Here is a 25,876-nt window from a genome sequence, read left to right as displayed (position 1 = left end):
TTACTGCGATTTTCACACACAACCATTTCTAGGGTTTACAAAGAATGCTGTGAAAAGGGAAAAACATCCAGTATGCGGCAGTCCCGTGGGCGTAAATGCCTTGTTGATGCTAGAGGTCAGAGGAGAATGGGCCGACTGATTCAAGCTGATAGAAGAGCAACTTTGACTGAAATAACCACTCGTTACAACCGAGGTATGCAGCAAAGCATTTGTGAAGCCACAACACGCACAACCTTGAGGCGGATGGGCTACAACAGCAGAAGACCCCACCGGGTACCACTCATCTCCACTACAAATAGGAAAAAGAGGCTACAATTTGCACGAGCTCACCAAAATTGGACGGTTGAAGACTGGAAAAATGTTGCCTGGTCTGATGAGTCTCGATTTCTATTGAGACATTCAGATGGTAGAGTCAGAATTTGGCGTAAACAGAATGAGAACATGGATCCATCATGCCTTGTTACCACTGTGCAGGCTGCTGGTGGTGGTGTAATGGTGTGGGGGATGTTTTCTTGGCACACTTTAGGCCCCTTAGTGCCAATTGGGCATCGTTTAAATGCCACGGCCTACCTGAGCATTGTTTCTGACCATGTCCATCCCTTTATGACCACCATGTACCCATCCTCTGATGGCTACTTCCAGCAGGATAATGCACCATGTCACAAAGCTCGAATTATTTCAAATTGGTTTCTTGAACATGACAATGAGTTCTCTGTACTAAAATGGCCCCCACAGTCACCAGATCTCAACCCAATAGAGCATCTTTGGGATGTGGTGGAACGGGAGCTTCGTGCCCTGGATGTGCATCCCACAAATCTCCATCAACTGCAAGATGCTATCCTATCAATATGGGCCAACATTTCTAAAGAATGCTTTCAGCACCTTGTTGAATCAATGCCACGTAGAATTAAGGCAGTTCTGAAGGCGAAAGGGGGTCAAACACAGTATTAGTATGGTGTTCCTAATAATCCTTTAGGTGAGTGTATAAACTCAGCAAAAAAAGAAACGTCCTCTGACTTTTAACTATTTTTACTTTCAGTAAACTTAATGTGTAAATATTTGTATGAACACTAAAAGAGTCAACACCATAAGACATAAACTAAAAATGTTTCACAGACATGTAACTAACAGAAATAGAATAATGTGTCCCTGAATGAAGGGAGGCTCAAAATCAAAAGTACCAGTCAGTATCTGGTGTGGCCACCAGCTGCTTGAAGTACTGCAGTGCATCTCCTCCTCATGGACTGGACCAGATTTGTCAGTTCTTGCTGTGAGATGTTACCCCACTCTTCCACCAAGGCACTTGCAAGTTCCTGGACATTTCTGGGGGGAATGGCCCTAGCCCTCACCCTGCGATCCAACAGGTCCCAGACGTGCTCAATGGGATTGAGATCCGGGCTCTTCGCTGGCCATGGCAGCACACTGACATTGCTGTCATGCAGAAACTCACGCACAGAACGAGCAGTATGGCTGGTGGCATTGTCCTGCTGGAGGATCATGTCTGGATGAGCATGCATAAAGGGTACCACGTGAGGGAGGAGGATGTCTTCCCTGTACCGCAAGGCATTGAGATTGCCTGCAATGACAACAAGCTCAGTCCGATGGTGATGTGATATACCGCCCCAGACCATGACGGACCCCCCACCTCCAAATCGATCCCGCTCCAGGGTACAGGCCTCAGTGTAACGCTCATTCCTTCGACGATACACACGAATCCGTCCATCACCCCTGGTGAGACAAAACCGTGACTCATCAGTGAAGAGCACTGTCTGGTCCAGCGAAGGTGGGTTTGTGCCCATAGGCGGCGTTGTTGCTGGTGATGTCTGGTAAGGACCTGCCTTACAACAGGCCTACAAGCCCTCAGTCCAGCCTCTCTCAGCCTATTGCGGACAGTCTGAGCACTGATGGAGGGATTGTGTGTTCCTGGTGTGACTCGGGCAGTTGTTGTGGCTATCCTGTACCTGTCACGCAGGTGTGATATTCGGATGTACCGATCCTGTGCAGGTGTTGTTACAGGTGGTCTTCCACTGCGAGGATGATCAGCTGTCCTTCCTGTCTCCCTGTAGCGCTGTCTTAGGCGTCTCACAGTGCGGACATGGCAATTTATTGCCCTAGCCACATCAGCAGTCCTCATGCCTCCCTGCAGCATGCCTAATGCACGTTCACGCAGATGAGCAGGGACCCTGGGCATCTTTCTTTGGGTGTTTTTCACAGTCGGTAGACAAGTCTCTTTAGTGTCCTGCGTTTTTAGAACTGTGACCTTAAATGCCTACTCTCTGTAAGCTGTTAAGTTCTTAACGACCATTCCACAGGTGCATGTTAATTAATTGATTATGGTTAATTGAACATGCATGGAAAACATTGTTTAAACCCTTTACAATGAAGATCTGTAAAGTTATTTGGATTTTTACAACATTATTGTTGAAATACACAGTCCTGAAAAAGGGACGTTTCTTTTTTTGCTGAGTTTATATACATACACACACACATACATACATATTAAATAGATAATTAAAATATAAATTAAAAATATATTTAAAAAACATGATTAAAAAATATTCAGTGTCATGAGGCGTACTATTTTTTAATTTGCACTGTGCTGTGTTAGTTCTGAACAAGATTATTATATAAAAGAAATTGAATATAAAATGTAAAGTATAACCAAAAAATAATATATTAAAACATTGTTTATTCAATTCTGTCATATTGTATCTGAATGTTATTTTGTAGTTCACATTTTTCTCAATTGCGATTCTGATTATATTTTCATCGTAGAGATTCCTGTCCTCCAATGTTCCACATAAGGAAATGTGTATTATTGACCACAATCTATACTATACAGTATTTTTTTTTTTTTTTGTCTTTGTCTTCTAGCTGTTTTAAATAAAGTAAAACATTATTTCTTTCTTATTTTGGGGTGAAATATAAACCAAACATATTCTTGACAGGTTGCCCATGTGTTTTTTTTTTATTATATTTTCCTCACTGATTAAATTATAATGTGTTTAAAATAAAGAAATATTATTGTTAGTATGTTCTGCAGTTTTCCCACCACGTTTAAATGGAAACAGAAGAAATCAGGTGGACAGAAGGTGATGTGACTGCATGTGAGGAAGCAAGAGATGTGCATTAATAGAGAGAGAGAGAGAGAGAGAGCGAGAGAGAGGAGCTAGAGGGGGTTGCACTGCCTCGCTCCTATTGGCTAACCATTACGACATTCTCTCCGAAGGCTCCCAAACCCCCTCCTCCTCTTCTCTCTCTCTCTCTCTCTCTCTCCACACCCCTTCATCTCGCGCTCTGTTTATCCACATGTCCCCCGTCTGTTCCCTCAGCAAGCTTCCAGCAGCAATTAGCATTTAGCATGAGCTGCATTGAAGCCTCGGCCATGTCCACTGTCCATTCGTCCACGGTCTCCCGTTCCCTCACAACGCCCCTCCTATCTTCCTCTCCTCCTCCCTTTCCGCCACTCCGCCGCCTTTTCTAGCATCGACAGCATCTCTGTGAGCATCTCTCCCTCCCTGTCTTCCTCTCATGCGCTCGTCGACTTGGGAAAAGCAAAGCAAAGAAGACACCGGAGCTGGAGTAACGAAGGCCGGAGGACAAGGAGACGATAACGTCCACCCAGTCTCGCATCTCGCCTCCTTCATCCCACACTTAGCACCTTTCGGACACTTCTGGACCTAGACAGGATGGCAGAGCTGCCTGACTCTAGACCGAGGGAGAATGAGGACTTAGCTTGACTCCACGGACTTGGCAGAATCCACCCGACGAATCAACTTTCAATCCGAGATGCTTTGAAGACGAGCAAAACACGGAAGACGTGCTGTCAGTCTCGACAGCACCACACGACTCTCCTCCTGCCTGTTGCCAGGCAACAGATTGCAAATTTGGGATTTGGGAGGAGCCGGCCAATGATAAACCGGGATCGAAGCATATTTCCTCGTTGAAGTATGTCAAGCCACTTTCGGTTTGCTTTGGCGTCTTTTAAACTAGGCGTGGTCTCTGATATTTTTTACATTGCGGACCCAAGATGGATCAACGTAAGTGTGAATCCACTTTCCGGTTTTTGACGCCGCATGCTCGCGCTTGTCGAATCATGATCGAATGACACCAAGATTGCTTTAGCGCTACCGAATCAACCGCCTGGACGAACTTTTCCAAGATTGGACGCCGTCTCGGGACGTCAACGTGGCTGACTCCAGGTCAGCCCCAGAGCCTCCGTGGGAGGACGATGCTGGGGACTCTGAGGGAGCTCAAGAGGCTCTTTCACCTTTGACCCCAGAGAGAGACTTGCCTTCACCGCCGCTATGGGCTCAGATACCACCCGCCGTGCGGAGGCTGGAGGAAGGGGGCGCTGGAGAGGTCAATGACCGTACCGATAGAGTCATGGGGCTTTTGGGCATGGGTCACCGCCTGTTTGTGCCCCGGCTGCTGGCGGTGAGGGGCAGCTGCTGCAAATAGGAGCCATCTTCATGTCTGTCTATGATTTGTGTGTTTTTATATGGCTCTTACCAGGCTGCTTGTGTGGTCTTTGTATAAGTATCAGTAAAAAAAATATTTATTTTATTAATGATGCTTTGAAGCCTTGAGTTGTATGTAAACACTTTATTTTTTCTATTTATTTAGTTCTTTGATACATTACGTTCACTTGCAGCATACAAATAATTTAAATTTTTAATTATATATTTATTTGTTTGATTGTTTGTTTGTATATTTATTTGATTTTATTGACAATGCTTTGATGCCTTACATTCACTTGCAACTGTTCTGTTTATTTTAAAAATGTTTTATTTGTTTGTTTGGCAATGCTTTTTTTCTAACTCACTTGCAGCATACAATCTATTTTTTATTTTTTATTTATTCAATGCTTTAATACCTTAAGTTAACTTGCAGCATATAAACTATTTTTTTTTATGTGCATTTATTTATTTTTATTTAATTTATTTATTTAATGCCTTGAGTTCACTTGCAGCATAAACTGTTCTTTTTAATGTGCTTTTATTTATTTATAAATGTTTGTATATATTTTATTTATTAAAATGCTTTGATGCCTTAGGTTTATTATTATTATTCTTTTTGTTGATTTTTTTATGTATGTTCAGTTGCTGCAAACAAACTATTTTTTTTATTTTTAATGTGTATTTATTTTCTTTTCTGTTAGCAGATTAGTACAGATTAAATTTTGGCTATATATCGGTTATATTGGCCATAAAATGAAAGTAATGATTAGCTTTTCACTATCAGCCAGACTTTCAGTATTGGTACTTCCTTAGAAATTATTTCAAGATTCAAGATTTTTATTTGTCTCACACACAATTATACAGGGTATAACCAGCAGTGAAATGTAGGTAAATTATATTGTATTGCACAAATCTTACTCTTACTGTTGTTGTCATTGGATATATGGATTTTAATATCTGATTTATGCTCAACCAATATAGCATCTGTAAAAGGTTATGTGGCTTTGTCAGGTTCACAAAAGGCCAATGCAAACATAAGAGGAAAACAATCACCTAGCAAAGTTCCTCTTCAGGCAGTATATCAGGTTGATTTTACTGAAAAGACCCTAAACCAGTTCTGTTTTTCTGTCTGCATGCAGACCTCCAAGGAAGACCTGCTTCAAGCTGACTTTGAGGGTGCACTGAAATTTTTCCGGGTCCAACTGCCTAAACGCTACAGGGCGGCAGAGAACGCTCGGCGCCTGATGGAGCAAGCCTGCAATATCAAGGTAAGAAACAACTCCAAACATCTGTCAAACTACAAACCATCAAACACTGCATTATTAATGTATTTTTATTTTATTTTATTTTAGCTCTTATTTGATTACTTGAGTTCTTTTGATTTGAACAGAACCCCCAAAAATATTATATTTAATTTTAATATTTTAATAATTGATATACTTTTTTTTCTTTTGGTATGTGCTTTTGAACAATGATTTTTCAAATCGTGTGGCTTATAGTGATGAGGTGTGCTTGTAGTTGTCTAATCAGTTGGATTTATGCCTGGTGGATGATGAAATGGGTGGAAAATTATGGACTTATGTTGAAGGAGTTAATTATGTAGTCCCAGGTCACTTTGCATTGTCTGAGAAATGTGAAGCGCTACACCACAAAGCTAGCATGCAGGTATTCAGAGAATGCAGAGACCTTGTCTGCGTTTCAAGGCTCAATTGAAACAAGGTGAAGTTGAGACTCAAGGATAAATACCCACAATTCTCTGCCTGAAACCCATTTCCACAGGACTTCTATAGGCTCTGACCCATTTTCTGCTGCAGTTATTGCTTCTTCCATACATTCATGCTTTCAAGAGTTTATTTTTGTTGGGTGCAGGGATTAGTTTTATTTATTTGTGTGATGTTGAGTGTGCATGTTCAGGAAGGAAGGAGGAGTTAAGTTCGAGATGATACTGTCTTCATCTCCTCCTTCCTACTTCTCTTTCTCCTCCTTGTTGTAAATGCAGTCTCGCTGTCACTAACAGCAGGATTTCCTGTGCCCCAGTCACTCACTGCTGTGCTTCAGTAACGCAGTAATTGTATAACACACTGTTTAACTAGGGAAGACTGTTTGTATGCTACAATTAATTGCGACATTGAGAATGTTGTGTCCAAACAGTGTTACTAAAGGGATATTTTCTTGGATATGGCTAGTATGTACCTCTATTGTCTGTGTCTATGCATAGTGGATACTGTGTGAATTTTTATATATACTTTTATATTATTTTTATAATACATATATATATGTATATGTATATATATATGTATATATATATGTATGTATATGTGTATATATATGTATATAGATATATATATGTGTATATATGTATATATATAGATGTGTTTGTGTATATGTGTGTATAATATATATATATATATATATATATATATATATATATATATATATATATATACACATATATATATGTGTATATATATATATATATATATATATATATATATATATATACACATATATATATGTGTATATATATATATATATATATATATATATATATATATACACATATATATATATATGTATATGTCTATACATATACATACAAGTGTGTGTGTGTGTGTGTGTGTGTGTGTGTATATATATATATATATATATATATATATATATATATATATATATATATATATATATATATATATATATATACATACATGCATACATATACATACAAGTGTGTGTGTATATATACACACACACACACACACACACACACACACATATATATATATATATATATATATATATATATATATATACACACATACATATACATACATATACATATACATACAAGTGTATATATATTCATCAAGTGTAAATATATATTCATTCATTACTTTTAAAAATAATAATAATAATTAGAGTAATAAAAATAAAAATAAGGTTAATTCTTTCCCCACCAGCATTTTTATTTATTTGTTGTTTATTTAAAAAAAATTTGGCCAGCAACAGACAGCATTTTTTTATCATTTTCACAAAAGTTTAATGGCCTTCAGAATACATTTTGTATGAATATCTGAATATGCAATATGCCAAAACAAATAACAGAGCTCCTGCTTTTAAACAACAACAAAAAAATCAACTTTATTCGAGATTCAAATATTATTATTTTTTTGGCAACACTAAAATGTTGGGTAAGTTTTATATAAAAAAAACAACAACAACATTTTGAACAAAAAGCTAAGAAAATCCAGTTTTTGTTAAAGTCTACATCTGAATGATGATCAAAACGGATGTAGATCACTCCATCAACACATCCAAAGCTTACAAGGTCCTATCAGTTTTGATTTATATGCTGTTTCATGCTTGATGATCGTGTTATTTTACATATGCCTCTGCTTATATATGCTGTCACTTGTTTCTGCTTCTTTTTCGCTGCATTTTGATCCAGACTTTCAATAGTCTTTCAGAAGATGTGTAATATCATCTCCTACTATACACCAGTGAAAACGCAAAAAGCCAGATAATTATGTCAGTGGCAGAGAACGAGTTAAACATCTGGACACATAACCAGTTATTACAGTTTCGAGGCAAAATATGCTGGTATCATAAACATAACCTTTTTTATGTATGTACCGTATGTAGTATGGCCAAACACTTTTTTTTTTTTGCTTTAAGTGTAAAAGTATCTCATGCACTCGATGCTATGTTGTCTGTTCACTGAGACTGGACAGAGAACCATGCATTTGTCAGAATTTAGGACCCAGCAAAAGATAAATTAGAAACCAGAGCGGAAGAAGCTTTCTGTGGGAAACCAGCACCTGAGTGAGGTGATATAACAGGTGCATTCATCAAGTCCACAAAAAGAGAGCAGTTTTACGCCAGAATCATGTGTCTGTAAGATCATTATCCCTGTAAGAGCTTTTCCATTGTACGGCACTTTCAACTCCCTATAGTCCACACCCACCTCCATGCACCCTTGATCCACGTCTCTTTTTTGACAATAAGCACAAACCGTCTGATCCTTCTGATTTTGCAACTGGATTTTCTCGACATCATGCCAAGTGGCGTTTTGCCCACGTAAATGAGTTCTGCACTGTCATTGCTCCCAGCATCTGTGTTGACCACGCCTCATTGTTGGCCGTGTACATGTGTGTACTTAGTCACACTTTCCTCTTTATCTCCTGCAAACAAAAGGGAAAGACGGGCAGGAGAGCAGATCAATGAGGTATTTCATCCAAAACGAGCGCTGGAGTGGGCGAATAAAGACGTTTAGACTGCCATTCAACCTCAAAAGTGATATTTTTATCCTCACCGTCTCCAGTCTTGCTGGTTTCTAGAAGATTCTGCCTTTGGGATGTCAAGTGGATGTGTTTTATGAGACGGCTGGGAGGGAGGAGACTATGTAGCAAGGACAGGAAGCCTTGTTGCCATATCTCCATATCAGACCTGGATACCAGACGCCACACACACACAGAGAGACCGTGAAGCTGTGCACAGATTACTTCTGCCACCCGTGATCCCAGCCGTTTCCAATCACATGTGTCTCTTTGAAATGGTGAATTTAAAGAGGATCAAGTCGCTGGGTAATAAGCTTACAGGGTGATGGAATTCACAGGCACCTGCTTGCGTCGAAAGCACAAGCCGTACAAACTTCCCCCTCGGCGGATTACGAGATGAATTGCAAATTTCACATCCTCTTGATATTGAAAGAGCACTTAATCGAAAGGAGACATGCTTTGAGAGTGGAAACAGCTTTGGAGAACTCCGACCATCCTGAGTCCTGATGTTTGCGTTCAGATACTTATTAAACCAAGGCTTCATTTCTCTTGGGAGGCTTGATGAGAAGATAAAGCGAGAGCCACCAGGGGAGTTAGAAGACCCCCGTTGTGGTTTGTCTGACAAACCCAAATTTCCCCTGCCTCTTCAACCTTTTCCGCTTGTCTCGCTCTTCATATTTCCAGCGGTAACCACCGCAACCCATGAGACTGTGGCGATAAGAGCCGTCACAACTTCGCAATTCACAGAGCTTTGTCTCTTTGGTGGATCTGAGCAGGATACACGATCCTTGGAAGACAAAACCAGAGAGAGAGAGAGTGCGTTCCTCTATGGCCCTTCCCCCCTGCATTTATTTCCCACCTCAAGGGGCCGGCTCTCATCCGTAAAGAAACTTGTCTACTGGTCCCGGTCTTGGCAGACTTGTCAGCTCTCTCCTCCTCCCTCCCTCCCTCCCTCCCTCGTTTCTCGATGTTCACCTGTCTCGCTCAGTGCTCCTCGCAGAAACTTTGCCAAGATGATGCAGGAAGTGTCGATAACGGTGGCTTACAACGCTCATGTTACCAATCAAATCAACGAGGAGGATTTCTTCGCCAGTCTGGTGGCTGACTCCAAACCTAAACTGGTGGTAAGTCTCAAGACAAACGGCTGTTTTTGCCTTCAGGAATTGACAAAAACATGGTCTAGCCTTTTTCCTCAGAGCTTGTTCATTTGATACTATCTAGGGGCTGTGAGAAATATCCTGTAATGAAATTACAAGGCTGTACAATTTCCCCCATTATGTCCTTTTTCCAAGGAATGCCAACTTGGAGCTGAAAATACTGTGTGTGTGTGTGATGAACATGGTGTTCAGGAGCAAGCGATTGGTTGTCAACCTAATGCAATTTTGCATGTTATGACTCTTTTTTTTCCCCCTCAAGTAGATGTTTTGAATACTCAGATGAACCTAGTGACCTGAATATTCAAACGCACTGGTTTAACAAATCCGATGAATCAAAATTAAACTTTGCCTTTGTAACAAGAACTTTGGGTAAAATAGTTTTGTGGCAATTTTTTAATCACTCATACTTCTGATATTGTGATGTTTCAGTTTGTGTATATTCGCGTTTGTAGGAAACACCGTGTGCTGTTAATGTCAATGTGAATGGAAAGATCAGCTACTCATTCATACCTGTTGTAGGTGTTTTGTGTTTATACAAAAACGCCATTTACACCAACCACGTTTGTTGAGGCGAAACCTACCGAATGAACTTTCCGTGTGCATATGAGTGTTAAACCAAATGAACGTTGTGCTGAGAGCTTGACTGCCATGTCGGTTGTGCCATTTCAACATGTCATTTTGTGGTCTGTGGCTACACAGCACATCCGGACTAAGCGTTCGTTTAACATCTCTTCATCTAATGATGCCTTGCCTCTTGTCTGCGCCTCTGACTGTCAGATTAACAGACTGATGCTTGTTCGGTTTTACTACTCCTTTTTTGTGTAAAGAATCTCTAAAGGCCCGTTCACACCAAGGAAGATAACTATAAAGATCACGAAAAAGATCTAGTTCTAAAAATCGTTCTCAATATTAAAGAATAGCAGAGTTCACACCACAGCTATAACGATAAAGGCACAGAGAAACAATATCGTTGGAATCACTTTCAGAAGGATTTTTTTTCCGGTTGATGAACGATAAAAACATTGACATCCAATCAGAATCCATCCTGCTGTAATGAGCTTCAGAATTTAAACTTAAAATAAACAGACAATATCCTTCACTGGTGTGGAAGCTAATATCGTTATCTTTATAGTTATCATCCTTGGTGTGAACGGGCCTTAAGTCTGTCCTTAAGTATTAAACGTTGGCGCATTTTAAACTTTCAAAAATGCGGATGGAATCAGGTCATTAAAATGGAATTTACTGTATAACGAGGAATGTTACGGAATTTGCCAAATTTTGGATGAATAAATCAAAAGTTGGTCAGTACAGCTAATTCAAAACGCAATATGGACTAGTGTCTGTGAATATCAAACTGCAAATATACTATTTAAATATGAATGCTGCATGTTCTGCGTGGCTCTGTGTGAATGAATGGGGCAGAAGCACAGTTTCGTTTAAAACTGAAGCGTGCTTTCTCAGTGTTTTCAGCCTCTGCCGCCTCAATATATGAGTACATGAACAATCTCAAGAACTCCTCTGAGAGTCACTTCATGAGCATTTTACTGTTTCTTTTGAGAAAAACTAACGTTATATCATATCCACCTTTTTCTTCAAAGTGGAAGAAACCAAGCACAAGCCTTTTGCCTTGTCATCGTTACAACCGCTTCTGCAAAAACAAGCCTCCAGTGCCATTGAGACTTCAGAGAGAACACAAGTGGTGTAACAGTTTCTCGCTCCGATGACCCTCATCCTGAGGTCAGAGGTCAAGCACACTGAATGAAACAATGAGCTGCTGTTCAGAAGACCTGATACAGTTAGAGATAAGGTCTTTTTGAAACATGAAATGACTTTCTCAAGTGAGAACACTGATACGCTTCACTTTTCGCAAGCATGTTGTGTTGAAACCCCAAACGGCTGTTTGTTTTACTTCAAAACGTTGTGTTGGTTGGGAATAAATATTTCTGCTTTGTGTGTGAGCAATTTCAAATTCAAATGAAGAAGCAAATTATGAAAGGCTGTATGAGGACTGATCCCAGACCTGCTGACTGAAGACTGTAATGAACAAAGTCTCCTGCAGTAAAGCCGGATGAAGAGATCCCCTCAGGACCGGCTTCACTGTGCACGCTCCACCCTCAGAGACTCCACTCCGGCTGTGCTGCACAGTGTTGTTTGTTGCTTATCTTACCAAATATGTGGAAAACTGTGTTTTTGTATTTTTTTTTTTTTAGCATTACATTTTTTTTTTTTATTATTAAATAATTACATTCAAATAAACATAATAAATTAGTTATAGTGTAATGTTACAGTATAGTATTTGCATGGATCTTAATGTTGATTTTTTTTTTTTTTACTTTTTTGGTAACACTTTATTTCGATAGTCCACTTTAGACATTCTACTAACAGTAAGTAACTTTGCAACTGCATGTCAACTAGCAGTCATTAGAGTATTAGTAGACTGTCTGCTTAATATCCTCTAACACTTTATTTTGATGGGCCCACAACATACAATATACTGACTATGAGAAACTTTGCAAGTATATGTCAACTTATTCTACTAACTCTAAACCTACCCTAACAGTATACTCTGAGAGTTAGTAGACATGTAGTTGCAACTTAATGAGAATTAGTTGACATGTAGTTGACATGTAGTTAAAAAGTTACTTATAGTTAGTAGAATGTCTAAAGTGAACTATCGAAATAGTGTAACCACTTTTTTTGATGTGATCTACCCTATTGATAGACATAAATAATATATGATTTGTACCTTTTACTTTACTTTAATAGTGAATAGTCTTCTAATACATTATATTACATTATTATTTAGTATATTTTTATACTATATAATAAATCTATTTTTATATAATTTTATATTCATATTTTAAAATGTATATTTGTAACATTGGAATATAATTGTAATATAAATTATTATTTTGTATAGTAGTATACATTTTTTTTATTTTTACAAATTATAATTGTAATATCATGTTGTAATGTTCTAACTGTTCATTAAATATAAATCTTAATACATTTTAACATTTTATACTATTTGATACTAATAATGTAATTCCATTTTTATACAATTTTATGTTCAAAAATGTATATTTGTAAATAACAATGTAATATAAATAATTATTTTGTATATAACTGCTCATTAAATATACGTTTTAATACATTTAACATTTTTTGCTAATTATACATTTTCATAATTTTTAACATTTATGATATGTAATGGATAATTTTGTGTATAATATCAGAATGAAATGTTCAATTTACTTTGGGAAAAAAAAAAAAAATTAAAATATTTGCTCTTGGTGTTTTGAGGAGGGGCTGCTTTAGATTTTTTTATACTTTTTGTTATTTATTTAACAGTGTTTTTGAAGCATAATGACTATACATTTTTGTTATACTGGTGTGCATTTTTTCAAACCTGATGAAAAATTCTCTGATTTTCTGATTTCCTCAGGTGCCAACAAAGAAGCTGAAGAAATTTGAGAAGGAGTATCAGTCTCTGAGAGAGAGTCAGCTGCAGCAGGAAGACCCTATAGACCGATATCAGGTACGGCATAGACTGTTTAATCTCTACCTCCTCTGATCCTCATCCTCACCTCCTACATTCATCTTCATCTCACTCTGTCTCAGTTCAGGACTGTGTAACGGGCCGCACTGGAAACCACAGACTCTGTACAGCACAGGGAAAGAGCCAAACGCTCGCTCACATTGTAGATGCTTGATTTGTACACCTGTTATTTTAGACAGATAATTTAATTTATTTTTTCAGCTTTTTGAGAAGGAAAAGTGATACTTTTGTTTTTAATTTTTAAGTGCCTTGTTTATTTTTCAATTCTTATTTAAAAATTGCAAAAAGTGTTAGCATATTTGAGTCTCATGTTTACAATAACTGATATGTTTTTATTTAAATGGACCGCATCTATTGAATGTATTATAGTTTTTATATTTTTAGGTTTATGTTGTTCATATGAAAACAAATAAAATGTGTAATCCCAAACAATCTTTGACATTTGAATGGAAATACAAAGCATCGTGCAATGTTGAAAAGCTAACCATACTATTAAAGTAAGCTCCATTATTCAGAGGTTTCCTTGCTGTCACTTCCTGTTTACTCTCTCCCTCACTCAACTGACTAACCAATGAGATTCCCTCACTCACCCATTTAACCAATGAGCTGTGGCGGGGGTGGAGCATGGACAGGCGGTGTTGTATTTGTCGGTTGCTGCTGGATGGGGAAGGCCTCTGCGGTTCTTGTTCTAGTGGGTGTTTTGTTGACTGTGGTTGGGTCTACGCTGCAGGTAAGCCTTCAGCCCACCAGCGCTCATCGGCTACTAACCTCTGCCTGCATGTGTGTGTTCGAGTTGAAATGATCAAGCCTTTCCATGTTACATTGACTGCTGTGCACAACCTAACCAGCGATGTTGTGTGTATGTGTGTGTAAATGGAAGTCAGATGACAGCTTTCCTCTTCCTGATAAGGAAATGTGTGTCATGTGAGGCGGTGGGAGACTCCCTGTGACAGCGGCTACTCTCTTATCAGACAACGCAGTCACACTGCGGTCGTTTAGTGTTGTTTCTCAAGACTGGATGTGAAATACTGGTCTTAGATCAGCATATGGTCTCGAAGTGTTTGTACATACGGCTCCTAATTGCCTATAGTGTCATTTTTTTTTTTTGTAAATGTGCAGCTTTTTTGGTGCTTCTTGCTTTTATTTAAGGCTGGAGGGGGCTGTCTGGTAAATTCTGAATTGTGGGGAATGTAGTTTTTTTTATGTAATAACAAAAACAATTTTTTTTTTTTTGAATATTTAATTTACAAACATGCATGATGTCATCCCATTTCTGACCAATTCTGCAGGTGTCAGACAGCATGCGAGTTAATTTACCATTTTATATATTATTGTGACTATTATTTTTGTAATTATTTCCTTATTTTATCTGTATTATTATTATTATTATTATTATCTTTTTTGTTATAAACATTTTACTATTATCTTTATTTATAATTTATTGTAATATTAGTTAGTCTATTTTTATTACTGTTGTCATTTTAACCGTTATCTTTCTTTAATTGCTATTAATTTAACTTATTACCTATCTGTAGTTTTTATTATTCTAACAATCTTTTTACAATTTTATATTTTCATTTACTATTATTAGCATTCTCTATTTGCTATATAATTTTTTTTTATTTATTTTTATTGCTATTTAAAAAAAAAAATATTTCTTTTTATTTCTCTATTTGCTATTAATTTCTTTTAATGCTCTCAGTGCTGACACACACACACAAAAAAAATCACACCTGGTTGGTACACAGTGTAAGTGACAATGTAAACTGTCAAAAATATTCAAACATTTAATGAAAGATTTTTTTTTTTTTTTTTACATTTTGACATTTTAGTTTGTTGCATTTATTTTTATTTGTTGCAAAATGGTGCAGTTTACACAATCATCCAGACATTTGTTATGCTTACACGTGAGTGCTTGGGTAATTTGAGTCTGCATCTTGTGCAAAGCTAGCCTTGCAGTCTTTTCAGTCTCCGTCTGTAAATCTGCACAACGTCCCCACCATAAGGTCATAAATGAACTGTCTATGTGTCCCTGCAGAGAGAGAACCGGCGGTTGCAGGAGGCCAGTATGCGTCTGGAGCAGGAGAACGATGATCTCGCCCATGAACTGGTGACCAGCAAGATAGCACTGAGGAACGACCTGGACCAGGTATTTCTACATTAGTTAACACTTGCAGCGTCTGTTTAAATCTTTTGTGTTAATAAGCGTTGGCATTTTCAGGCTGAGGACAAAGCTGATGTTTTAAACAAAGAACTGCTCAACACTAAACAACGCCTGGTGGAGACCGAGGAGGAGAAGAGAAGGCAAGAGGAGGAGACGGCACAGGTACGAGGACTGAGGACTCAAAATGTCTCTGACACTCAAATAAATTTCACTGCTATGGATATGTACAATAACGTTTTTTCTTTTCAGCTGAAGGAAGTGTTCAGAAGAGAGCTGGAGAAAGCCGAATTAGAGATCAAGAAGACCACAGCCATCATAGCAGAGTATAAACAGGTATGTCTGAGTATCCTGCATAAATCTATAAGTCTCGTAATCCTCAAAATTCACCCCACATGTTCACTTCAGGACAGGGATATTACCCTGTACTATCTTTCTAACTTTACTTTAATAGTGAAGTAAAGTTAACTTTTTCCAAAGTTGTAAATAAAACAGAGATTATTGGAGTATGTTTTACAATAAAATACTATTTCAGTTTTTCTAATTTTGTTTAATTCAGTGTATTGCTGTTAGTAATTATGTGTGAATTGTATTTGCAATTTTTGAGTGATTTTTTTTTTTTCTACGCCATTTCAGTGTATAGTTAACTAAAAATAAAACAATAAAAAGTTACTTGAAATAAAGTAACTTTATCGTAGTTCTCTGATTTTGAATTTATGACCAAAATATTACTACTATAATCTTGTAATGTTATGACTTCAGATAATTTTGATTTATCCCATAATGTTATGAATTTATTCTTGTGATTTTGACTAACCTGTGATGTTACAAATTTATTCACATAATTTTGACTTAAATCTCAATGTTATCTGGTTTTAGATAATTTAGCTTTAATCTTATCTTTTTTCTTTTTTTTTTGCTATTTTATTTACTTGTTTTATTTTTGTATTTTTGATAAAATAAAATAAAAAAATATTTTTAAAAACTTATTTTATTTCAGCTAATTTCCAAAATAAACATTTTTCATTTTCATTTAGTTTAACGGTGTTCTAAAATAAATTTAATGAAACTGAAATAAAAATTTTATACTATGCGAACATATTACTGTGGTGCTCCGCACATGACGTGCAGAGGGGGGAAAAAAGTAAATTGTGTTATTTTTGAGTTGTGAATGAGTTATAGAGACATTCTCAAAAGCCTTACAGCGTTGCATGGAATCATTTTAGGTGAGAGACATCTACATCGCTTTATGAGAATGCAGACAAGAAGTAATACAAATTATTTCAGGCGCACAATTTACTTAAAACGATGGAACAGATTAGTAAATCGTGCACACGATTTAATAAACGGAGGAAAATAATTAAAAAATTGTAAACCAAGGAAGCTAATTAGTAAATGGTGCATGCATTTTAGTAAACTGAGGGAAAGAATTGGTACATCGTAAACCAAGGGAATGAATTAGTAAATCGTGCACAAGTTAGTAAACCGAGAAAACAAATTAGTAAATTGTAAAACAAGGGAATGAATTAGTAAATCATGAGCATGATTTAGTAAAACAAGGGAACGAATTAGTAAATCGTGAGAAGGATTAAGTAAACCGAGGGAACGAATTAGTAAATCAAGAGCACGACTTAATAAGCAGAGGGAACAAATTAGTAAATTGTAAACCAAGTGAATGAATTTGTAAGTTGTGCACACGATTTAGTAAACCGAGGGAACGAATTAGTAAATCGTAAAACAAGGGAACAAATTAGTAAACCGTGAGGATTTAGTAAACTGAGGGAACGAATTAGTAAATCGTAAAACAAGGGAACGAATTAGTAAATCGTAAAAAAACAAGGGAACGAATTAGTAAATCCTGAGGATTTAGTAAACTGAGGGAATGAATTACTAAATCGTAAAACAAAGGAATGGATTAGTAAAATCGTGAGGATTTAGTAAACTGAGGGAACGAATTGGTAAATCGTAAAACAAGGGAACAAATTAGTAAACCGTGAGGATTTAGTAAACTGAGGGAACGAATTGGTAAATCGTAAAACAAGGGAACAAATTAGTAAATCGTGAGGATTTAGTAAACTGAGGGAACGAATTGGTAAATCGTAAAACAAGGGAACAAATTAGTAAACCGTGAGGATTTAGTAAACTGAGGGAACGAATTAGTAAATCGTAAAACAAGGGAACAAATTAGTAAACCGTGAGGATTTAGTAAACTGAGGGAACGAATTAGTAAATCGTAAAACAAGGGAACGAATTAGTAAACCGTGAGGATTTAGTAAACTGAGGGAACGAATTAGTAAATCGTAAAACAAGGGAACAAATTAGTAAACCGTGAGGATTTAGTAAACTGAGGGAACGAATTAGTAAATCGTAAAACAAGGGAACGAATTAGTAAACCGTGAGGATTTAGTAAACTGAGGGAACGAATTAGTAAATCGTAAAACAAGGGAACAAATTAGTAAACCGTGAGGATTTAGTAAACTGAGGGAACGAATTAGTAAATCGTAAAACAAGGGAACAAATTAGTAAACCGTGAGGATTTAGTAAACTGAGGGAACGAATTAGTAAATCGTAAAACAAGGGAACGAATTAGTAAATTGTAAAAAACAAGGGAACGAATTAGTAAATCATGAGGATTTAGTAAACTGAGGGAACGAATTAGTAAATCGTAAAAAACAAGGGAACGAATTAGTAAATCGTGAGAAGGATTTAGTAAACCGAGGAAACGAATTAGTACATTGTGAGCACGATTTCCTAGTTCTTTTTCCCAGCATGTTATGCGCGGGGCTTCATACATCACAAAAAAGAAATAACAAAAACAACAAAATGACTAAAACTAAATAAAAATATACAAAACTAATTTAAACTAATAAAATTTATAATAATATCTCACTGATATTAATGTAACACTGCTTCAGTCTTGTACCTTTTTTGATTATTTATTGTGATGAATAGAGTATAATGAGATCTGAAATTTAATTTTCTGTTTGCATTAGATATGTTCCCAGTTAAGTACGAGGCTTGAGAAACAGCAGGCGTCCACAAAAGAGGAACTGGATATAGTTAAAGTGAGTAAATAATCTATCTATGCATGCTTTTATATGGCACGTTGAGCAGTGACGATCAGCATATGTTGTTGTTGTTGTTCCTCCAGGCTAAAGTGATGGCATGTGAGCGCTGTAGGGAAGTGTTCAGCAAAGACGGACCCCTGCAGATCCCGGCGGTGAGTCAGGACAACCGGGACACGGACCTGGACGAGGAGAAGGACTCGCTGAAGGCTCAGCTCAGAGAGCTAGAACTGGAGCTGGCGCAAACCAAACTCCAGCTGGTGGAAGCCAAGTGCAAGATCCAGGTCAGACGTCACGGCATATAAAATACCATAGTGCTGGAGATTTACAGATGCTACTCAGCTAATTATCAACTTATCAGCAGCAGGTCGAAACCAACAACCATTTGTGAAAGTTTACATTTACTAGTATATGCTGTGCTTTTTAAGCTTATAGTTTGGTCAGTGTTAAATGGAAATTTGTGTCTAGCTACTAGTAATTTGCTCTTAACACTGACTGATATTAGTTTACAATGAACATATTTTAAATCAGTGTTTTATAGATGGTTTGTATCCTACTACAGTACATTTTAGTGCCACATTAACATTATAAGAATACAATCATAACATTATGAGAATAGTTGTAACTATTTGTAACATTTTGTTTACACTGAGTTCTTTATGACTTCTCAGAATATTCCAGTTTTATAATTCTGTGACTATACTCGAAATTTTGATTTAAACAAAAAAAAATTTGATTTAGCAAAAGTACTCCTGTAATCTTGCGGTGTTACGACTTTATTAATTTTAGTCTCATTCTTTGGGCTATTCTAATAATTTTTACTTGAATCTTGTAATGTTACTTTATTCATGTATTTCTGCACTGATCTAAAAATTTGACTTTATTTGGATAATTGCCTTTAATGTCCTAATGTTACAACTTTAATTATGTAATTTTGACTTACATCTCAGAATGTTATGACTTTGTTCACATAATTTTGACTTTATTCGTGTAATTTTAACTGAAATCTCAGTGTTACGTTCACATCTGCTTTAATCGCAAAATGTTTACTTTACTCAATATTAAACTCATGCTACAACTAGATTAACATACTGGGGTCGACAATATAATTGGCCCGGTGGCCCGGACGTACTTTTAAAACCGTCAGGGCCACCAGATCGCTCCAACCACTAGCCCGGTGGGGCCAGTAAAAATAAAGCCTCGATTAAAAAAAGTGTAATTTCACATTAATTACCTGTGGTTCTGTGTTTTGATTTCTGTTAAATCGTCTCGGTAACCACCGCTAACACGTTACGTGATCCCGACAGCCTTAGGGGCCGCTCACATATCGCGTCTTTTGCGCGCTCAAGTTCGTTATTTCAAATGGAGACGCGCGGTATGCGCGCTCATAATGGAAGCGACGCGGTCGCGGTGCGACGTGCTCGTTTTTTCGTTTTTTCTCAACTTTTCAGAATGCCGCAAGCGCACCGCGGGTCATGTGACAAGAACCAACCAATCAGCTTCCTCACCTTTTCCGTTACTTTGAAACCTCAGCAGCGTTTTTGAAGTATGGGGTGCACCCAAACACTGCGGCGTTTTTTACTTTTCTTAGTAAATAAATCTTGTAACAGAGTTACAGCAAGTGTTTTTCGGTGTTGGAAATCCATTGCTGAAATTTCCTTGTTGTAATGGAGAGCGCAGCTGATGGTTGCTTAGCAACGACAGACGCCTCCGGAGCGCAACCGAGCGCTTTGGAAAAACTAAAAACTCGTGGAAAACGCTAGGCGCGCCGCTTTCTCTTTTTTTCCAAAGCGCGGAGGCGTCTGTCGTTGCTAAGCAACCATCAGCTGCGCTCTCCGTTACAACAAGGAAATTTCAGCAAGAATTGGCTTTACTGGAGTGATGAATCCTATGCAATAGGTTTATTTGCACTTGTTTCATGTTTTTGCACAGTTTTGCTGCACTTTGCACTAAACCTACCTTAAAAAAAAAAAAATGTTATTCATGTTGTTCAAAAGACACTGGCCCTCGCAAATTTCCCTTATTGTCTACCCCTGACATAATTCTGACTTAAATCTCAAAATGTTCATGAAATTGTCATTTTAAATTAATTCTCGGAATGCTGTAACTTTGTTCATGTATTTTTGCTTTAATCCCATAATTTTGACTTTATGCAATTTTGATTTAAATCTCGATAGGTTATGACTGTTCATGTTTGTTTTATCAGTTTCTGAATTTTTGAATTTTGACTTAAATCTCGTGTTTTGACTTTGTCCACATAATTTTGCTTTATTCATAATTTGTTTACTTTTTGCTTAATTTTAATCTGGTAATGCTAAGATTTCATTCTTGTAATGATTTTAATTAGACTTTAAGTCAAATTTATGATTTTTTTCTTATAATTTTGACTTTAATCATTTTGACTTTTCCGAAGCATTACATTTTCCAAGTACTACTATTTTAATTTTGTGCTGTTAAGACTTTATTCTCAAACTTTTGACTTTATTTTTGTAAATGACCTACTTGTAGTATCTTACCAAACAATTTTGGCAAACAAACGAGTGATGTATTGTAATAATAAGCAGTTTACAGCTGTGTCACAGTTACTTTAATGTTGTTTCTTCATGTACTGCACCAGGAGCTGGAGCATCAGAGGGGTGTTTTGATGACTGAGGTCCAAGCTGCCAAAAACTCCTGGTTTAGTAAAACACTGGGCTCCCTCAAGAATTCAGGCAGTAACCAGTCACCCTCCTCACCCAAAGAGGGCCAGTAGGACTCGCCAAGGGCTTAACCAAAGGGTAGAGGAGCGTGACCCTTCCACTTGGCCAATCGGAGTAGAAAACAAGCTCTAATAAACACTACTAGCAACACAACATGGCAATGCAGTATTCCCTGGTATGGACTAATGAAAGACTTCCACTTGCATTTAACTGTCTGTTATGATTCCCTTAGCTTGTGATGCCACCTACTGGACAGTGACAGTACTACAGTGATAATTAATACATTTACCCATATTCATCCAGTTATCCACTTCTGCGATGGATTTTTTTTGTTAGTAAAGTCAGTTCTAGCATGCAAGTACATAAACTTTGACCTTTAGCTTTCAATTTAAAGGTTGTTTTTTTTTCTCAGAGGGAATGCTGCATTCTGTTAACAATTAAAAAGCAAAAAAATGTTTTGTTTTTCCATGTATAAATAATAAATGTAACCGTTTTGTCATATAAATGTGTATAACTAAATGTTGATTTTTACTTTAATCTTGTACAGTTCTGAAAGAAGTGTTGCATTATTTTTTACGATTTTGAATATGAATGTGCTCTTTATAAATGACAAATACTGAAAAGCACAGACAAATTGACCATGTATCACATGACATTCCCTCCGTCCATTTTTGCAGTTTTAAATTGCTGTAGACTGTTTGGTGATCCGTTTCGCTGTGAGCAGATCATGTGATTTATCAGGCGACGCAGACCTTGACATTGTGGCCACACAATATTGACCTGCCAAGTCACACATACTGCTTATTTTGTTATTTAACAGGTATACATGAGCGATTGGGTGACCGATGCCATGCAGAAATCAAGAACGTGTCAAGATGTCTCTTCTTTTTTTTGTTCTTGTTTTATTTTTTAAGGAAAGAAGTAAACCAGGTCGCACAGATGTATCGTTGAGATCAGTGTGACTTCAAAGCCATATGGAGTCAATCTGCGTTTAATTTTTTTCTTCTGCTATTTGTTAGAATGTCCGTATTAATAACTTCCCTTTGTGTTGTATTTCAGAAAGGGGAGTGAAATAATCCGCATGGCTCTTATTCACACTAACAAGTCGCCATATTGTGAACATGCTTTATTTACACTGATGTAAAGAGAGATTTTTTTTTTTGAAACTGTGATTTAAAGATGCCAAACTAATTATACAAATTAAGAAAGAGATGTCAGTTTAATATGCATTAATAGTGCTGTCCTGTGGGTTTCTACGGATGGTTACAGGTGTTTTTATATATATCGTAATCTACAGGACAGAAGTCATTGCTTCTGTGCGTCAGGTTTATTGTCGGTTCATTGTTCCAGCCTGCTGATGTCGTCTGTCTAATAACTATCTGACAGTAAATATCTGGTTCATAGTCTGATTCATTTGATTCACGCCTTTCGTTGTTTCAATAAACAGTAATGTAATTAATCTGTTGACCTGTATATTATTTCTTTGTTGTTTTGGTAGTTCTGTTATTAACAGCTTGGATTCACTTACCTTTCTGCTTGTATTTATTTTTTTTAAATTATATTTTGGACTGACTGACTTTATTTTATAGGACAGTACAAGGGTAGAGAGAAAGGGGTCTTCAAACCGGGACTCGAACTCGGGTCGCCCGAGACGATGCAACTCCACTTCAAATTTGACTTTACTCCGTAAAAGTGAATGAATGTAGACATGCGTTCAGAATACAGTTATTTTTGTGTAAACAAAATTGAATACCGTTATTTTATATAAACTTTAAATAATAGAATACTCGTTAAAGATATCACGATACTTGAACACATACCTCAGGTCAGGCGAGCGTGGTAACGTAAAGAATGTGAATACATTAACTTCTCTTTTCCTACGAACTATTTGTAAAATGTCCATATTCACTAAAATTGTATGAGTTCAGCTCGCTTTACTCACAAATCATCTTAAAATCACAAGCACTTCAAACGTAGTCCAGTACCTCAATCAGTCAAATGTGTAATAGCTATTAGCAGACAGTTAACAGTGCATGTGAACGGTTTCAGTATAAACCTGGTTTCCTGGTGGTCTTGTCACCCCAGAAATAGTTTTTTTACTAAAACTGTCATTACATGTTAAAACTGTTTATTTGCTTAATTATTGACGCAATAAATACAGTAACTAACAGAAGTGACTATTATTGTTATAAATTAACATCAAATTACTTTATTGACCATATCCATATTTTAGGCCTACATATTTTCTACTACATTCTAGTCTCAACTCAAACCATGCATAACACAAATCTCCTATGTATACATATATACAGTGCACGGCATAAATGAGTACACCCCCTCAGTGTGTGGAACCACTTGGGAGAGAATTGCCAGTTAACTTATTTCTTAGCATAAAACAGGACAATGGTACAAGAGGAATGCCAAATTATTGTTTTAAGTGTGAAAATATAGCAGAAGTAGCACTGACATTCAAAAACAATGGAAAGGCTCCTGAAATAATCAGTGATAATTGATTTTTTGCTAGAGCAGAAGAAATAGCATGCAAGTGTCCCAGAGCTGGAAAAAGCTATGAAAAAAGTGACGCTTTATCTCACAGAGTATGACGCAGCCTGCAGAAGTGACATGCATGGTTGTTGTCACCACTAGAATTACCTACTGTAGCCAAAGCAAAATAAACTCATTTAACCTCTTCCAAGGCCCATATTTACAAAATAGAGACTTCTGGGAATCCATACTCTGGTCTCAAGAGATCAAGTCAATCATTTCGGATCCAAAAGCATCCAAAATGATCTGGAGTTGCTAGAGGAGGAATACAGTGAGAAGTGCTTGGTACCCACAGTGACGTTCAGTGGTAGTATCCCTACAGATTTTACATAGGGATGAATGAGTGCTGAAGGTGTGAGGGAGTTGTGCTTTATCAATACTGTCATGAATTCACACACTATTGCGTGATGTAATACAAAAACTTGAAACAGAAGATGCTACCCTCCCCTCATTTCCTGCATTATTGGGCATTTTTTCAGCATGACAATGAAGATATTTATTCTCCCAAGGTGAAAATCCTTCAGTGGACATGTATTTCACTCAATCTTAACACTCTTGAGCAGCTGTGGGGGATTCCAGAGCATTCAAGGAGGTCATCCTCCAGGAGTTAAAACAGGACAGATGTGAAAATTTGTCATGAACTTGTATAGTCAGTGCCAAGAAGGGTCAGAGCAGTACACTTAATATTCTGGAGGACATACTAAGTACTAGCATATTATACATTAGCTGAATTAAATCTAGGGTGTACTCATTTCTGCAATAATTAATTTAAACAAAATTGGCTAATTTACTTATCTAACAGAAAATATTGGCATATATTTTGTTGTTTTTATTAAGTATATGTTTAATACATTTCAATTGTACCATCTTTCCATGAATTATATTAGTGATCATTAAGAAAATGCATCTTTTATATTTATTCAGAGGGGTTGTACTCATTTATGCTGTGCACTATATAAATATACATACATACAGTAGCACTTTATATGTTGCCCTCCACGTGATCGGCATCATCCAGGTAGTCGTCTGCGAAGTTGAGCATCTGCTGTAGAGCGGTGAGAAGCAGGACGTCACAGTTGAGCTCCAGCTCCAGCTCCTGACTGTAGTTCTTCACCGGTAACACACAAGACACCGGTACACCCAACCGAGAGCTCACCTCCTGCACCTGCAGACACAAAACAACACCTCACTCACTCTGAGTCCTGTAGCAACAGACCATCTGATCATGGACCGCATCTCACCTTTGACTTGATGTAGGAGCTGACATAGAGGCTTTGAAGGTCCTTCTCCAGCAGAGGACATGCTTCATCTACTTTGGTCATCAAGACGATCTGTGGAATGCCTACCAGATTGTGTACCAATATGCAACATTTTACATTGCTGGTCATGAAGCCCATGAAGATGGAGTTGAAGAAACTGGATTTTCCAGCACCTACAGGACCGATCATCAGGATTCTGATCCGACTCACAGATGTCTTTAGGGGTTTATGGTTCCTGATCAATCCCATGAGCTGTGCTCTTCGACTACGACATAGTGGACAACAATTGTGTGAGATCATCCTATGAAATCAGCAACAGTGGAGAAGGAAAACACTATTTGAGTTGAAACATACTTAGCTGTCCACAGAACATTCCTCCATTAATATGAATACAATGTATATTAGATTATATATAATCTAAGTATATATATAAGTGAATCATTTTCTGAAGACTGATTTACTCTGCTTCACTTCATATTCAGTCAGCTAAGTGTAGTTCCCATACATGCCGTATTAACAATGAATGCATTCCCTCTGTGATTTAACACAATTTGTTGGTTGTTGTAGCAAAAGTACAGCTGTTGATCAAAGTTGGGCCCTCCAGCATCATCATAACGTGCATAATGTCCACTGTTAATTTTGATACACACAGGGATCTTGCCTTGAAAGCTGAACAGGAAAGCTGCCCTATCTATAAT

The 25,876-nt window shown here is 37.1% G+C and overlaps 2 protein-coding genes across 7 annotated transcripts in view; one reads left to right on the top strand and one right to left on the bottom strand.

Moving 5' to 3' along the window:
- Positions 1–22,834, top strand: part of LOC306875309 (rab GTPase-activating protein 1-like) — a 105,440-nt gene extending 82,606 nt beyond the window's left edge. Inside the window, exons 19-26 of one of the 6 annotated variants that reach the window (XM_079425778.1) lie at positions 5,600–5,728; positions 13,337–13,429; positions 15,489–15,599; positions 15,672–15,776; positions 15,864–15,947; positions 18,605–18,676; positions 18,763–18,960; positions 21,294–22,834. In XM_079425778.1, the coding sequence (XP_079281904.1) occupies positions 5,600–5,728; positions 13,337–13,429; positions 15,489–15,599; positions 15,672–15,776; positions 15,864–15,947; positions 18,605–18,676; positions 18,763–18,960; positions 21,294–21,428 (927 nt within the window). In that variant the 3' untranslated portion in view covers positions 21,429–22,834. Of the gene's footprint in view, positions 1–5,599; positions 5,729–9,053; positions 9,859–13,336; positions 13,430–13,512; positions 14,181–15,488; positions 15,600–15,671; positions 15,777–15,863; positions 15,948–18,604; positions 18,677–18,762; positions 18,961–21,293 lie in introns of those variants that run through there. The other 5 variants (XM_079425781.1, XR_013784726.1, XM_079425782.1 and 2 more) reach the window with 5 other exon arrangements.
- Positions 22,835–22,874: 40 nt separating this feature from the next.
- On the bottom strand, positions 22,875–25,427 carry LOC306875250 (interferon-induced protein 44-like; the record flags this gene model as incomplete). Its single annotated transcript, XM_079425731.1, has 2 exons — positions 22,875–25,084; positions 25,161–25,427. The coding sequence occupies 2 exons, from the start codon at positions 25,425–25,427 to the stop codon at positions 24,902–24,904; spliced, it is 450 nt and encodes a 149-aa protein (XP_079281857.1). The 3' UTR covers positions 22,875–24,901.
- Positions 25,428–25,876: the final 449 nt, after the last annotated feature.

Source organism: Barbus barbus (genome assembly GCF_936440315.1).
Source record: "Barbus barbus genome assembly, chromosome: 9".
Classification (NCBI taxonomy): domain Eukaryota; kingdom Metazoa; phylum Chordata; class Actinopteri; order Cypriniformes; family Cyprinidae; genus Barbus; species Barbus barbus.
The sequence above is the reverse complement of the archived record's forward strand: the minus strand, read 5'-3'. Positions and strand labels throughout refer to the sequence as shown.